Here is a 16,881-nt window from a genome sequence, read left to right on the forward strand (position 1 = left end):
ATATATATATATATATATATATATTTAATATATCTATAAAAATATATATGTCATACAGATAATATAATACATAATTATTTACATACATTACTTATATATAACCTAAGTTTAAACTGACAAAAAAATACAGAGGTTTTCCTGGCAGCACTTTAAAAGCAAAAGTGTCTGTGAAAATTGATGTTTTGGGTGGCAGAAACTTGACCCTATTAGATCACACTCTGCTTTCACTGTAGGCAGTTGTTTTCCCCTTCTTCCCATCCCCTCACTTAATACTGTACATTGGCCTGATAATGCAAGTGTTTTTCAAGTTCACAGTCCACTCTCCAAGTGAATAACACACCCTTTTATTTTAGGGGTACCACAGTAATTTTTCTTAAAAATTCAAGAGGACTCCTATCAACTGTTTTCCTAAACTAGGCCAATGCTTCTAGAATCACACAAAAGCGATGAAGTGGTATCTAATAGGCACAAATACAGCATCTATTTAGAATTGAGAGGGATGATACAATTTCTAATTTATATCCACAATACTTAATTTTGCAATGTAAATTGGAGCCTAAATATACCTAACAATTCCACACAATGTTCTAGAGCTTACAGATATAAACACTATTCTGAGCTTGACTCAGTTCCCCTTTTAATTTCTTCAATTAAAAATAGCACACATTTACCTGAGAAATGAAGCATACAGCAAAAGTTAAGGACAATTATGTTCTATCAGTATCACATTAATTTGGCTCTTTCAAATAAACAGACTGATGACTCTCACTGTTGATTAAAGGCAATTGGGCTACATCACAAACGCAACCCATCAGAAACATGTTCCAAATTTAGGACCTCTTCAATAAAAACAGTCTCTTCTGCAAAACATATCAACAGATGAAGAAAAGGCTGCCATCTGAATGATGGTAACTACCCTCTCCCATTCTCCATTCTCTGTTCCACCAGCATTCTCTGTTTCGGGAAGCAGGACTCCCGGGACAGCTATGCAGCCCCATTCCCATCATGACTCCTGTCCGCCCTGCCATTCTGTATGACAGATGTTTACATCTGAAACAAAACCCTTCCCACTGATTTCAGCCACCTGCAATTTATGCCTATTCCTCAAAGTCACACTGTTTAATAGACAGCAAAAGCAGCATCAACAAAGGGGAAAGTTCAGGTGATGCACGAGCAACACAAACCCAAGGCATGTAACAAAGTGAAAAAGATTCCGAGAATCAGTGCCTTCGTAAGGCACATATTACTCAAGCTCTACAGCTTTCTGCTTCAGGGTTTACAAGGCTGCAATAATCAAAAGTGTTATTTCCATGGAAAAGTAATAAGCAAACAGCTGATTTTTTAAAATATTTTTAGTCTTCTGCCAAAACACTTATTTGTAGGTTTCTGGTATTTGGAAAAAAGAAAAAAAAAAAATCTCACATTTTTTAGGATTGTGCTATAGATGCACAAATATCCTATGCTAGATCTTTTACAAAAGGTAGCACCCCCTTAGCACTGCAATACCCTTAATTAATAAACAGTTGTAACCAAGTTGCCTTCAGCTGACATAAATATTTGATATGTCTGGATCTCACAAAGTCAAAGATATGCTCTGCTCCTGGCTGTATAATGAAGGCATACACAACACATTTTAAGGACTACAGGAATAGAAGAAGCAGTCATGTTAAATTAATGTGCTTGTTTCCAAAAGCCAAAAGACTATTAATCTCCAAGCAATGCCTACTGCTTAGCCTTTAATAGATTTTGAAAGTTGTGGATGAGAACAAAAAGCCATGACTGTGAAGTTTCCTAGAAAAAACAAAATCACAGAAGATGACTGAGACAGTAGCCAGAATTATTGTAACTATTTCTTGCATGCTCCGAGCATACCCACTGTGATACCATTTTACGGCAGCAACTCTCAAGCTACAGACCAGAAGTGGAACCAGAATTAGAACTGTAAATTGAAGAATTTACAAACTGTAAAAAGGATTGTCTACCTAAATTGTCACATTATACAGTAATCTAGAACTGTCAACATTCTAATCACATTTCTGTATCTGAATGTGTTCACAGAACACCTTAACATTTCACAAACCCCACCACTTTTATTTTGTTTTCTAATGCATCTGTAGCTAGAAGAATTGTTTGCAAGAACCGTTCCTTTAACAGAAACTAGGTAAAATTAATTAATTTTTCATCTGGTGTGATTTCTATTGGACAGCAGCTTATAATTTCCATGTACTGCATAAGTGATCGATGTGCACATCAATCCAAAGTTGCTAAAATGAAGCTAAAAACATACTTGATGTCAGCTGTGGCTATTGCAAAATATGACAGAAAACACTGAGAATCCATATAGTGAAGAGGAACATCTGAAAATCTAGATTCTACTCTCGGGCTTCAGTTTGCATTATTTATATTTGTCACTCCAGTATTAATTAGTGTCAAATCCCATGCCAGCAATATTCTTAAAATCTATGGAAAACAGTTTAGTTTCCAAAAAGCAAACCAGTTGATACAGAATGAAACATATTTCTGAGAGGAACAGCAAGCAGCAATACACACATAGCATGAATACTATTACTTTTTTTTTTTTTTAAAAGAAAAAGAATTAACATTTTAAAGGCAAAAAAAGAGGAAGAATGCAGCTTACCAACTTCAAGCTTCCCAGGATGTAATTCTGAAGTACGGTTTCCTTCAGCAATGTAAACGGGAAAGCTTGAACATTCAAGATACAGCTGACAAGCAGCAATAAAGGCAGGAAGGTATTCTTTCGGTGGTTTTTTCTTGTTTGTTTTCTTCACCTTAGCATCAACTTGTGATTCTCTGTCCCATTTTGTCTGTCCTTGCTCTCTAGTAGGGTCTACTGGAAGCTCTGCCCCTAAGGGCTGAGAGAAGGCATTACTCTGAATGATATACAGGTTGATAAATCTGGTTAAAAACTGTTGGACATACTCCAAACAGCACTGCATTGCAGTCTTTTGGATCGTTTTCCCACTTCGACTTGCTGTCCCCTGTGTCATTATGGAAGGAGGCTGCACAATGGTTTCCTCAGATCCCACAGTTGATGCTGTCTCAGTCTCTGAGGATGTGCTACCAATAATAGGAATGCCAGGTGCACCATGACCTTCATTCAGTGCTCTATCAATGTCATCAGTTGTATCTGCCTGGTATTGTACAAATTCAGTGAATCCACTTTCTGATGATCGACTGCTTGGAGGATTTTCACTGTCTTCAAACACATCATTAGGATTTTCAAGTGAAACTGACGGCACCTGAGTGAGATAAAAGTTTAATGGTTGTTCAAGAGGGGTTATTTAGGTCCTAGTGAGAAAATATTTATTTGCTTCTCCCTTTGAAAGCAACAATTTTATTCCACAGTTTTAAACCTATTAATATAAATACAATTTATGCAAAATTATGCTTGCTGTTTCACTAAGCTTGCCAGACCAAGCAAACTATTAAAAAAGCATTGTTTATCAAGTAAAATACTTTAAATATTATTGCTTTTGACCTTTTCTTCGTATCATAATCTTGCCTATTTTTTATGAAAGAATGCTGAAATGCATAGGCACAGGTATTATTAATTTATACAGCACTAACCAAAATATTCATACATCAAAGAAAACCCCTCACTTCCAACAGGAAGCAGGACATTGAACTATGTTGCTTATGGTCACTATAGCTAGCAAGATTCTTTTAATACTGAAGATTTTAGCATATTCTACAGAAGGACAATATATTTATCTGTTAATCAGAAACTACTGCAGTCAAAGGAGCAAAAAATGCTTGCAGGCAAAGGAGACAAAAAGGAGTTGTCAGCCAAGAATAATGGGAAGACTTGAGAGAGTAGGGAAAAGTATACACTTCTCTGATCATGCTTTTGAAGTTTCCAATGTACAAGTAAATAATCACATTGGATAGTAAATTATTTTAACCTAGTAACTGTTTACATATACTACTGATAGAAGAACCACAACTATTAAAGCTTTGTCTCATTAGGAAGGCAGGACCAGTGTCATTTAACATCACAACTATAAGTTGTCAAAACACCTTAAAGTGAACCATGGAGCTGTAAATGAAGAATAAAATCTTTCATAACCTAAAAACCATTTTTGCCACTTCCACATTTATACTAATAAAGTCATCTCAATTTCTCAATGAAATTTATGCTCTTTGACTTAAAAAATTGTCTATTAAATGTGGATAGAATCTTGATTCATAGATACATATATAGTACATCTAACTAAGTAGCTTCTCTCTTTTTACATACCAATCCCAAGATTTGGAAGTTGGGGATTTCTTTCAAATACAAAGTTATAATTATAAAAGAACAAATAAACCTTCATTTAAGAATTATTAATCATTTGTAACTAGAAAGAAAAAACAAATCATCTCCTAGAAACAAGAAAGAAGGGTTGCTCCAGCAACAACAGTTCTTTATGACTCATTGCGCGCCTTAATTCCTCATCAGTTCAGAATATGCACAAATCTGATGAGTGATTTCTACTCAAAAAGAACCCATAGTGGCTTTCTGGGCTGCTCTAACCCCCTATAGTCTTGTTGGTAACGGGTAGCACAGTCTCTGCTTCCTGGTGAGAACGTGAGGTGAATAGGGAAACAACTTAGAAATGCATGGATTAGTGGGAGTAAATGCAGGTAAAGAACATGCCCACATACTTCTCATCTAGCTATCTTACCAGCGATGGCAGATGTTGCCTGAGATCTAACAGGCCCAGAAGTTGTCTTGCTGTCTGACATGCCAATCAGTAGCTGTCTTAAATACAGAATTTGAGCATAACCTAAAAATCTGAGTAACTTTTTCATGAATAAATAAAACCAGAAACAACATTATATATGGTAAATTACATCTTGCTTTACCAGAGATGGAGTAAGAATGAGATTTTGTATGCGATAGCTTTCACCGTCTCCTGTGTTAATATGTCCTGAAAAGCTTGGAAAGACATAAAGGGTGACCCTGTCTTATACTATGTAAAAGAGATCAGAAACATGGTAATTAATTTCACCCTAGCTCTTAACAGAACCCATGGCCACATATGAGTTGGTTTTAATTTAAAGGAAAAGGCTGTTGAAGGTTCAAAGGGCAACATCAACATCATTCAATCAAAACAGCCTTTTTCTTTTAGAAAAAGGGGGGGGTGGGGTGGCAAAAGAACAAAACCAGGCAGGTATCAACTGACTAGAAAGAATAAGGATAGGAACCTGAATAAAGGATGCTGGAGTCTTAGTGGACAAGGTGAATGTGAGCCAGCAGTAGAGCCTTCTGGTGAAAGAGGCCAACCACTTACAGGACCATATTAACAAAAGTATAGCCAGCAAGTCAAGGGAAGAGATTAATCCTCTCTGCTCAGCAGCTTTAAGACCACATCTGGAATACTGTGTCCAAATTTGCATTGATTAGTAAAAAAAACAAACACTGATTAAGTCCAGTGGAGGGCCACCACAGGAGCACCTGACATAGAAGGAAAGCTCAGAGAGTTGGATTTGCTCAGTCTTAAGAAAAAGAATGCTAAGAGTTGTGGAGGGGAAGGTGTCTTTATTGCTGTCTGTGACTTCCCATTAGGCAGCTGAAAAGATGGAGGCATGCTCTGAAATCCACAGTGAAATAACAAGAGGCAATGAACACAATCTGCAACAATGGAAATTCTGATTAGATAACACAGTGCAAACAAACAAGCTGTGCAGAGAAGTTATGGCATCTTCATACTTGGAGATACTCAAAACTAAGCTGGACATGATTCCTGAGTGACCTGACCAAGGTCCTGCACCTGGGCCGGGGTAACCCCCAGTATCAAAACAGACTGGGGCATGAAAGGATCAAGAGCAGCCCTGCCGAGAGGGACTTGGGGGCACTGATGGATGAAAAGCTGGACATGAGCCGGCAATGTGCGCTGGCAGCTCAGAAGGCCAACCCCAGGCTGCACCAGGAAAAGCGGGGCCAGCAGGTCGAGGGAGGTGATTCTGCCCCTCTACTCTGCTCTGGTGAGACCTCACCTAGAGTACTGCGTCCAGCTCTGGAGCCCTCAGCACAAGAAGGACATGGAACCGTTGGAGCAGGTCCAGAGGAGTGCTACAAAAATGATCTGAGGGCTGGAGCACCTCTCCTGTGAGGACAGGCTGAGACAGTTGGGCTTGTTCAGCCTGGAGAAGAGAAGGCTGCGGGGAGACCTGATTGCGGCCTTTCAGTACCTAAAGGGGCCCTACAGGAAAGATGGGGAAAGTCTTTTTAGTAGGGCCAGCTGTGTCAGGACAAGGGGTAATGGCTTTAAACTAAACCAGGGTAGGTTTAGACTAGATATAAGGAAGAAATTCTTTACAATGAGGGTGGTAAAACACGGGAATGGGTTGCCCAGAGAGGTAGTGGAGGCCCCATCCCTGGAAACATTCAAGGCCAGGTTGGACGGGGCTCTGAGCAATCTGATCTAGTTAGCGGTGTCCCTGCTCACTGCAGGGGGGTTGATCTAGATGACCTCTAGGGGTCCCTTCCAACCCAAAACATTCTATGATTCTATGACCTAGCTTTAAAGTAGAATCTAACTTTGAAATCAGCCCTGCTCTGAGCAGTGACCTGCAACTGTCACTTCCAACCTAAATTATTCTGTGTTGTTCCTCTCGTTTCTTCAGCTGGAAAACAAGGATTTCGGGACATGTCACTTAACATACCTTACAGAGCAAGCCATGGTGGTGTAGACCAAACTAGGCAATGCTAAAAGAGAAATAGCTGCTGACTGGTTTGGGGGTTTTATTTCTTTATTAAACGATTCTAAGAACTTAACAGTGACAGTAAAATAACTGATGGGTATTAATCAGGTGCACATAAATTGGGTGAGAGGAGAATTTACATATGCTTGATAGGTAAACAAAATGGAGAATTCTTTTGAGTCCAGTTATTCTACACGATTAGACTCTTGAAGTGCATTACAACTTCAAACCTTAGTTGATTATTTCATTCTTAGGCCCTGATTCTGAAGTGATTTATACATGTATAATATTACATCTGGATAAAATCCCTTAAGAATCAAGGCCTTTTACCACAATGAAATGCAGAATTATGATTTCTTCTGAAAATCCAAGTGTCACATGTATTGTTGTATATTAAACTAAATCTAATCAAAGACTTGTAGGTGGTTCAGCACAGACTTAGTAAGCCCATTTTTCCTTTCCACACAAGTACATTTCCAAGATGCTGCAAAACATAATCAGTTACCTTTTTATTTTCCCATTCTTTGATGGAGCTGCTGTGTCCACTAGGAAGCTGCAGGATACCATCTGTACCAGCAGACAGCAATGGAGGTTGAACCTTACTAAGGATCTTTGAGCAGAGTCTGAGAGAATCCGTAAGCTCGGACAAGTGCAAAGTATGAAGATGGCTTGTCAACGCAGAAATCATCCTGAGCAATAGCTGAGGCAAGTGTTCTGTCTGTATTTCAATGTAAGTCTCCTAACAAAGTAATAGTAAACAAATTGTAACACCAAATTCCACCCTGAAAGTTACCTTCTATAGCAGTGGTACCTAACATTTGTGTTCTAAACATATGTAACACGGAAAAAGGAAAATTAATATCTTAATATCCATGAATAAGAAATGCATGCTTTACTTAAGAAAATTTTACAAAATTAACTTTACAGTTCAGTAACCAACAAATAGAAATATATTTAGCTTTTTCAGACTTTTACATCTTGTTCATTACACAACAAACACATTACAAAACATAACAATAAGGCTAAAGAATTCTACTACTATTATTTTAATAACCTTAATATAAAAGTTTAAGAATGAAAGATGAACAAGTTTTTAAGAACTAAAGGAAAAACAGGCTGATTGCCATACCTGACACAGCACTCTCATACTTCTAGTAGGCTTTGAAATGAGAAAGCAAAGAATTGAGGAAAGACAGGAATAGAAAATACAGTTCCAACAGTCTGCTACATTAAGCAATGCCAACAGAAAAAGATGATATATCTTATGACATTTAAGAGAGCCTTAAAAGAAAGCCGCACATCTAAACTAGCATATCAAACTGCGAAAGATTATACTTGTCATAAAAGCAGTGTAGTTTTAGAGAGGGGAAAAAAAAAAAAAAAAATAAATAATCGAGGACAGACAAAAATTTTCACGTATGAGCATCATAAAACACACTTTGGTTATCCAACCAGTCTACCAAGAATCATATAATGAAACCAAAGCTTCTTCTAAAGGTGTCCACCAATTTACGGCAATATATTTTCAGGAAAAACTATTAATAAAGCAGATATATTATTTCTGTAGACTATAAATATACAGAATCCCAGTATTAGCAATGAATAAAGCAATTCTTACCAAAGAAACTATATCCAACAAAAAATCCACTAACAAGCAGAAATTTGTCAGGGGTAACTCAGATTGCTCACTGCCACCTCCAGGCCCAGTTTGAAGTCTGGCATGTAATGTCCTCCTGAAAAATTCAAACAAGGTTTCATGATATTTCTCCCTCCCCCTTACATCGACCATGTTTCTGTAACTTAATGCAAAGCTGTACACATCAGGGGTAATCCCTACAAACAAATAAGGAATCTCTCATTTTACTGTTAAGTAGCTCATGTGGCCCCATTGCATGCTTTCAGAAAAAGCAGCAGTCAGCCTTTCACTGTAAACCAGTCTTCATTCATGAAATAAGGGCATTCAGGCCAAAATTGCATTTGTGACTCCACCATATACAGCAATATTTACTAGTATGAGCATGGGCACCAATAATAGAATTAAGGGACAGTGTTACTGGAAGCACAGTAATTTTGAAGATATCTAAATACTCAAGGCATTAAGCATTGAGATAAAGACAACAAAAAGTGAAATAAAAGCCCGTGGAGCTTTAAAGCTGTGCAAGAGGAAAACAAAACAAGCTCTTTAAATGTCCACTTCAACTTCAGCTGACTGTGTTGTTTTACTATTGACAAGAATTCATAATCTGATGAGCTTTATTGCTGAATAAAATAAGACTGAACACAAATCCCCTGTGTAATCATGTTGCAATCTGACAATATTATAAGCAAAGGATATGAACAAAGGAATAATATTTTGTTTCTCCAATTAATCTATTCTGCTGGTGGTGGTGAAGGCAATGTCACATTTTCAGCAATGGTTAGTTATGGTAACACTTTCCCTCTGTTTTGGAAGGGTTCATGAATATATATGCCAGGACTGAAAAAGGTTTTTTTTGAAAGTCTCAAACAGTGACAGCAAGTATTTATCAAAAGATTTTAAAAATATTTTTAAAATAATATTTAAATTGCATTCTATCAGTAACCTACATTTGAAAAGTAGCATTCTCCTTAACCCACACCTCCATTGGGTTACTCTATCTCTCTAACAACAAATAATTATCTTAATAAAACTAGCAGCTTGTTTTACAGTTTAGTGAAATGGTCCCTTTGGGTAAGTCATAACACAAATTCTTTTTCACATTCTGTGCTCCTACCCAGAAAGATCTACCATTTCATAAATTACTCACAGATTTGTTCAACTGTAATACACCTCATAAAAGATGACTTGAATTCAACTCACTGAGCCTCTTATCAATAATAGCTTTGAGAGAAGGCTCAATAGCAGTGATCAATACTTAGATGGGAGAAAACACTAGATAAAAGAAATCCTATTTTTAATTTTTCGTGGGGGAAAATCTTAAGAAAAAGCCTAAGAAAAATTCAGAGGGATACCTAAATTGCTTTAAAAGTAATAACTGATTTAGCAATCAGACTAGACGATATAAAGATAACTTACAAATTCATGGTTTAAAATCAACTGGTTATGTTTTCACTTAATGACATATCTTTTTAAACAGGAAGACAGTAACTTACATAACACCGCAGCTTATGCAGGAAAAAAATAAAAAACAAACCAAAAAAACATTCTCCAGACTCCATTTATTTATTAATAAGGCAATCTGGTATCCATGCTTACAGTAACATCTACTTTTATGTAGAGAAATTCTTCCCTGCTTGTTAGTTGGTTGTAGACTGCTTTCTTTACCTTAGCAATTCAGTCTAATACACAAAAATTAAGTCACAGCCAAGTTGGAAGGGATTTCACCTAGTCCAACACTGAGCAGGACTGCTATTAGATAAATTTATCCATATTTTTGTCTAGCAAAGTCCTGGAAATCTCTCAAGGAAACTCCACAGCCTTCTTGGGTAACCTGTTTCACTGCTACACTATGTTCCTAGCAAAGCTTTTCTGAAAGTCCAGCCTGAACCCCTGAGCCAACACTTGTTGCTGTCCCTTGTTTTACCATCAGCCATTACCAAAGGTATTGCTTTGTAATTGCCCTTCAGGAAGTCATAGGCTGTTATTCAAGCCCCTTCTTTGCCATGCTAAGCCAAACTCACCTACCTCAACCTCCCATGCAGTGTCCTATGACTCTGACCATCTTAGCAGTCCTCTACCAGAGCCTCTTTATTTTCTCAACACTCCTCCTCAAGCAGAGTGCCCAAAGCTGGACAAAATATTCCACATGTGGCCTTAGAAACACTGAGTAAAAGGAAAAATAACTTCCTTTCACCTGCTGCCCACACTCTCTCTAATGTAGCCCAAGGCACGGTTTTCTTTACTTATGACAGCACACTGTTGGCTCATAGACAAATTAGTGTTCAAATCTCTTAACACATTATTAAGCTATTCCCATAAGCAATGAAAAAAAATTTTGTACAGATTTCATTTGAAATCCCTACATCATCTATCCCTTGTCACAGCAACATCCCCTGCTCTCCTGTGGTCCCTTGGCACCCCTCCCCTCCTGTTAATATTTTCAGTTCTCCCTTATTTACTATGATCCTTCCTGTAGCCCTCCTTGCCATGTGCAGGACTCTCAATTTTTATTCCCTAAAAGAGCGGGGCAAAAGATAACACATTCCGCAAGTCACTCTTGGTAAAGCTGATGGGTTTGTGAGGCACCCGAAGAGTAATCCTGTACTGGACAGAGAGAACGAAAGAAACCAGCTTTGAGATCACTCTGGAGTCTCTCCTTCAGCAAAGGTGCTAATTCTGCCTCTTGATTTTACCCATAACCTGAGTTTGTAAGAACTCACATTGCTGAGACCACCAATTGCATCTGACTGAAACTGGCCAAAAGATCAAAGTTAAAGGGATGGGGAATAAAAAGGTTTATAGACTAAACGATCACATTAGACTAGCTACTTTGAAGAAAAAAAGCTTATAAAATAAAAGTCAACTACAACTTTACACATACGGAGATTTAAGTATTATAACTTACCTACAACATTCTTCAAACCAACGAGCAATGTAATCCCACATATAATAAGGCTCAAAGGAATTAAAGAGAAGATTGGCAGTTTTAATCAATTCTGCTGTTTTCTTGTTTTCTCTCAGTTTGCTGAAAGAAAATAAAGAACATGTTATATTTTTTTACTTCCTTTCCAAGTGACATAAATACGCATCACCATGCGTTTTCCCACCGCCAGTTAACACTGACAAGTTTTCCTTCCCTCATCCCTACAGCAGTTGTTGCTCTAGGGCAGTATATTGGCAGGCTCCTCGTATCAATGTGTCTTCACGGTTGCCAGGTTTCTTCTCTATCCTTTCTTTAGTATTTATCTTCTAACCACATTTTTAATAGATCCGTTTTCCCATGGCCATTTCTACAGTTGTTTTTCCCCACCAGCTCTGAACTTCCCTCTTCTCTCTGCCCTTTAAGATATTCAGCTCAAATCTTGAAACTATTTATCCCCCTCTCTAGCTGTCTTGTAGCACTCTTCTTTTTTACTCTACAAGAAAGCTCATCAGTGCACATTTTTTTGAAGAACACAGATGTAAAGAATGCCACAACCAATCTATACCATTGACATACTGACTTCCAGCTCTATCAAGCAGGTATTTTTGTCATGGATGAAGAGTAAAACATATGCTAAATATTAAAAAAAAATAATAAAGCCACAGCCCTTCAGACCTTTGTACTGAACACAGAAGTTGCAATTAATGTCAGTGGATCCTATGTCATGAAGAAACCAGGTCACGGTCTCACAGGCTTCACAGTCATAGTTTCAGCAACAAAAAAATATATCATTTAATACAAAATACATTATACTCATTGTTCACCTGCTTAGCTGTGTGTGATCTTTGTTGAAAGAAGGTTCTGCCTGAAGCTCCAGTTCTGCTTTGCACTGTGTATGTAATGTTCGAAACACTTCAATCAATACATCCTCCAGGATGGCAGGGCCTAGGACAAAAACCACCAATCACAGTCTCATGCATTAGAGCACTGCTAACAGTCCACATCTGAAAACTAACAGAATCATTAGCTAGCTTTGGGCACTAAAACCATAAAATTCCTTCTGTTCAATTTCATAAGCTACCTCAATTCCAGAAGTTTTTCTGCATTCCAGAAATATACAGCCAATTGTAACACCTGGGAGTATATAGAGCACAAGCTGAGTCATTTGCCCATACAATGTGCGTACAATGACAGCTGGATACAAACACACCTAGTTCAAAAGCTATGCAGTCACATCAGTATAGCCTATGTTCAAGCCAACACACCCTCTTTGAGGGTGCTCAGCAACATGTAAATGTGATTACATGGATACCTGATCAAAGATAGCTTTCAGCCAGTTTCAAACACCCACCCATAGGCTAGCTCATAATGCTGTCATATGGAATATATACTCAAATATTTAAATTTGGTAAAAGGTAAAATATTTTTAGCATCTTCCTTTTAATTTGAGGCAGGTTTTCTTTAATTCTGGATGCAGTTTGCAGGATACTTTTTGAAATAGCACTTCCTTCAGATTTGAGCTAAATCTCATGTTTGAAGAAAAAAAACCTGAAACACCACATGCCTTACTCTGAAAGGAGTCCACAAAGTGATCCTGCTTGAAATACCCTTCGCTTTTTCAAGCTTTCTCCTAGCCTCATTGACCTGCCTTTAGTGAGAGTGCATTCAGTGAGTTAAGCAGAAATCCTATTAGCTTCTCCCATCTCAGTTTGCTGAAAGAATCCTCATAGCTCTGCTTACTTTAGGAAATCTTAAACTGATCTCCAGAAATCACAAATTACCAGGAAAATGACAAATTCTTGTCAGATATGTTGTTCTTTGCAGTCTGAATTAATCACTTCCTTTCAAGCTGTACTCTGTAATTGTTGTATTTTTACACTTTTATTATTCCACCCCCAAATCTTAGGATAGACTTCAAAAGTTATTTTTATTTTTTCAGTCACCTCTAAAATTATTATTCCAAAGAAAAAGGCAAGATATGCAGCACTTTATTGTTTTGCCTCATCTACTTTTGTCCCATAGCCCTCTGCACTCACCTGCTAAAAAGTACATTTAAACAGGGGAAAGGAAACCAAAAAAACCCCAAACCCCTCAAAGAAACCACACACAAAAACAAAAAAATACTTGCTTCCTCTGGATAAATTAGTCTGAAAAAAATTGTTTTCTTGTTAATATCTCTCATCAATATGTGTATATTAGAAGAAAAAGCAGATTATTCCCAAAAGCAACAGCTGAGATTTAAAACAGTGAAAGTCACTATTTGACTAAAGAAATGGAAAAGATCCAATCTGTATCTCTTCCAACATCCAGTCAGTTCTCTCTCTGACTTTAACTTACCATTTCCTGTGTTGAAAGTAGAAGAAATTACATTTGGTAAAAGGTAAATCTAAGGAATACATTTAATTATTAGCTTAAAAGATCTAAGAAATCTAGCTAACCTGCCAGTATTAAGAACACAGCTTTTTCAATTTGACCAACAATAGAGAAGAATTCTCAAAGCAGAACCATGTAAAACAAGTTAAAGACTAGAAGCAGTATGAAAATTACCTAATTCAGGCTTATCCAGCAAACTTATAAGAATTCGAAAAGGCTTTAAGTCTTGCATTAAAGTGCTTTCTTCTCCATGCCCATTAACTTGTAATATTCCAACCATTGCCTACAAAGAGCAAAAGCATATCAGGAAAAGAAAAACAAAACCAGAAAACAGTTTTTGAAAGAAAGGTGCAATAAAAGCTGCATATAAAGAGGAAATTCTCAGTAGTGGAGACCACTATTTCATCTCACTCCTGCTCATTCTCTCCAAGCTTAAGTGTTCTCTCAACTTTGCCTGAATATTGAGAATATTTCTGTGGAACAGAACTCAATAACTTGTATATACTTTAAGTCAAAATAAAACGCCAAACAGATACCAATGCTGAATTTCATAAGAATAAAAGAGAAGACATGAAAAGCGACGAAGAAATTGGTTGAAAAGGTAAGGCATGTAGCGATTAAGGGCTTAATAAATAATAATCTGTCCATCTAGGATATACCCACCTATGTGGCAGAAAACTTTCTTGACTAAGTTGACTAGACAGCAATGAGAACTTAAAACAATTGGGAACACTGAGTTTCTATCTGAAGCAGTTTAGGGAACAAGCTGCGGAATTAAAAAAAGCCAAATGAAACTGCCATAGATTGTGCTTAGTTTTCTCTCTGTGGCTGGCTTTGAAACTAGTTTGTTTCTTTTACAGCTTCTAAAAAAGGAGGACAAAGAAGAGAAAGAAGATAGATGGGAAAGAAGAGAGGCAGGAAAACAGGTTTGACCTTGCTATCTGCTATAAACCAAGTATTATCAGCCAGTATCCTGAAAGAAAAAAAATCTTCTGTACTTGAATATGCCTTTAGAAGGTCAGAATTCTCAGTACATTGTATCAATGAGTAAGACGGGGGTGGACTGGATAAAAGAACATAAAGAGACTGCTAGAAAAGAAGGCAGAAAGCAGCAATGCTTTTGAAGTCTTTCAAAAGACAGCAAATGCTTTTAGAAGGCATATATAATTTGTATTATGTAGAGCAAGCCACTGATTTTAATGTTGGTAAAAAAATTTAAAGCAAAAAACAGGTGAATTATCCCTGTTATAAAAAATAATCACTCTCCATTCCACTGCAGCAGTAGTGCCTGCTTGCAAAAAAAAAAAAAAAAACAAAACACACAAAACCAAAAAAACCCCACAAACCAAAATCAAATGTACTATATCAACTCTCACCGTTGTTAGTCTTCTAAAAGTTTTAATGACATTGATTAAGCTAGAAAGATGGACAGATTTAAAAAGGAACACCACAACCTATTAACAAATGCCTAAATGTTGCTAAAAGCTCACCACATTTTGCATAGAAGGTACATGTGAAACTGTATCTCATTCAGGCCTCTCCACACTTCGATAATTTCTGAACCATCTGCCACGGAAGGCAGAAGGGTTACAAGGGAATGGTGAGAGAGTGCCAACAAGGTCCTTGCTGCACTGGAATTCTGGGGTCTCTTCCTCATCAGTAGAACAGTAGATCTCATTACGTTCAGATAAAACTGAAAGTGCTAGCTCTGTGCTGGATTATCAGCTTTAAATTGTGATGAGCTAAATATTCTTGTGTCAGCTACTAATATTGGAATCCCCACTCTCATTCCCATATGTAGCACTGCAATTCTGACTGAATATCAGAGAAACCCTGACCTTATCAATGCGCCTTAATGATAAAAGGTCTTAGTGATTTCAAGATCAGTCACAGCATCTTGAAAGACATCTGTATACTTCAATTACTGTGAGAGAAAGAGCACAGTTCTTGAGGCCAGGTGATAGCTCATCTAGCACGGCTTTAAGGGCAAATAGCATGACTGTCAATTTGCTTGACTATTCCTGACTGCCAATGGACAGCAGAAAAGACATTCCTCTTGCCTAGGGGAGAGGAAGACCATTCTTACTCAGACCTGCTGAGTATTATCTGATCAAATTTTTCAGATTCCCAAGACAAAGAGGAGTTTCCATATCTACAGAAATAAAATTCTCCAGTTCTGTTTTGTAAAAGAACAGGCTCCAGTGTGCTGGGTCATAATCAAATATCTTCCATGTATGCCACATTCACTGTGGAAGAGAGAGAGAAATCTAATATTTGTCCTGATCATATTGTTATTCTAATGAAATACATTATTCCACATCTTAATTTTCCACTGAGAAGATTTTAGAAGAGTAGGACATAATACCACAAAAAGACAAAAATTACATGCTCACACTGAAATGGCAAGTCAAAATATAAAGATACAGCAACTTTGATCAGCATCCATTTATTAAGATATATGCCCCAATAAAACATATATATAGCTACCTGAACTAACATCTCCTTAGAGAAGGTGTTGAAATAGTAAGTGGCATGCTCCTCAGGATTGCTGTGCCTTGTACTTCTGGGTCCTATAAGGGCACCATTGTTATCAAAACCTTCAAGCAAACAAAAGACAAGGCAAATAAGTATTTGTCTCTTAATAGAATATTGTGCCAATTTCTTTAAACTAGAAATCAACACACTAGCACTGATAACTTACCAAGATGAAGTCCAAGTAATGTTGGCAAGAGAAAGATGATTTTATAGAGTTTAATACAGGAAACTAAGTTATACTTCCATGCAAGCAGTTTGCATACAAATTACAAACTTTAGTTTTATGCAACATATTAACCAAATCACTTCTTGTACAAAAGAAACAAGTGTTCACAAACACTGCACGAACCACAGTCCTAAAGTATCTTCAGAAAAACCTGTCCCACAAAAATATTTCAATGTCAATATTATTATGAGAACACAAAATTCAGTATTTTAAATATAAAGAGATGATCACCAAAAACAGGCTGATGTGACTAAGGGTCTTAGGGAGATTATCAGCCGTATTACACAAAATCAACTTTGTTATTCAAAATTACATGTAGGAGATATACAAACTTAGAAAATAAAGGTCTATTTTCTTTTACCAAGTACATTTTTTATTCTACAAAAAAAAACCCAAAACCAAACAACCCCTATGCTTACGGGAAAAAAATGAATAAAAAAAATAATCAAGAAGTCAGTCAGGATATCACCCTGTTCC

The 16,881-nt window shown here is 37.1% G+C and overlaps 1 protein-coding gene across 5 annotated transcripts in view; it reads right to left on the reverse strand.

Moving 5' to 3' along the window:
• Window positions 1-16,881, reverse strand: part of DOP1A (DOP1 leucine zipper like protein A) — a 50,504-nt gene that overhangs the window by 23,448 nt on the left and 10,175 nt on the right. For all 5 annotated transcript variants that reach the window (XR_004842918.1, XR_004842919.1, XM_035901481.1 and 2 more), the window contains 7 exons: window positions 16,131-16,240; window positions 13,818-13,926; window positions 12,095-12,215; window positions 11,253-11,372; window positions 8,327-8,441; window positions 7,214-7,447; window positions 2,639-3,260 (listed from right to left, as the gene is read on the reverse strand). Coding sequence is in view for 3 of the 5 variants with exons in the window: in XM_035901481.1 (XP_035757374.1) it covers window positions 2,639-3,260; window positions 7,214-7,447; window positions 8,327-8,441; window positions 11,253-11,372; window positions 12,095-12,215; window positions 13,818-13,926; window positions 16,131-16,240 (1,431 nt within the window). In the remaining 2 variants the exon portion in view is untranslated. The remainder of the gene's footprint in view (window positions 1-2,638; window positions 3,261-7,213; window positions 7,448-8,326; window positions 8,442-11,252; window positions 11,373-12,094; window positions 12,216-13,817; window positions 13,927-16,130; window positions 16,241-16,881) is intronic.

Source organism: Egretta garzetta, unplaced genomic scaffold (genome assembly GCF_000687185.1).
Source record: "Egretta garzetta isolate BGI_Z169 unplaced genomic scaffold, ASM68718v1 scaffold9, whole genome shotgun sequence".
Classification (NCBI taxonomy): domain Eukaryota; kingdom Metazoa; phylum Chordata; class Aves; order Pelecaniformes; family Ardeidae; genus Egretta; species Egretta garzetta.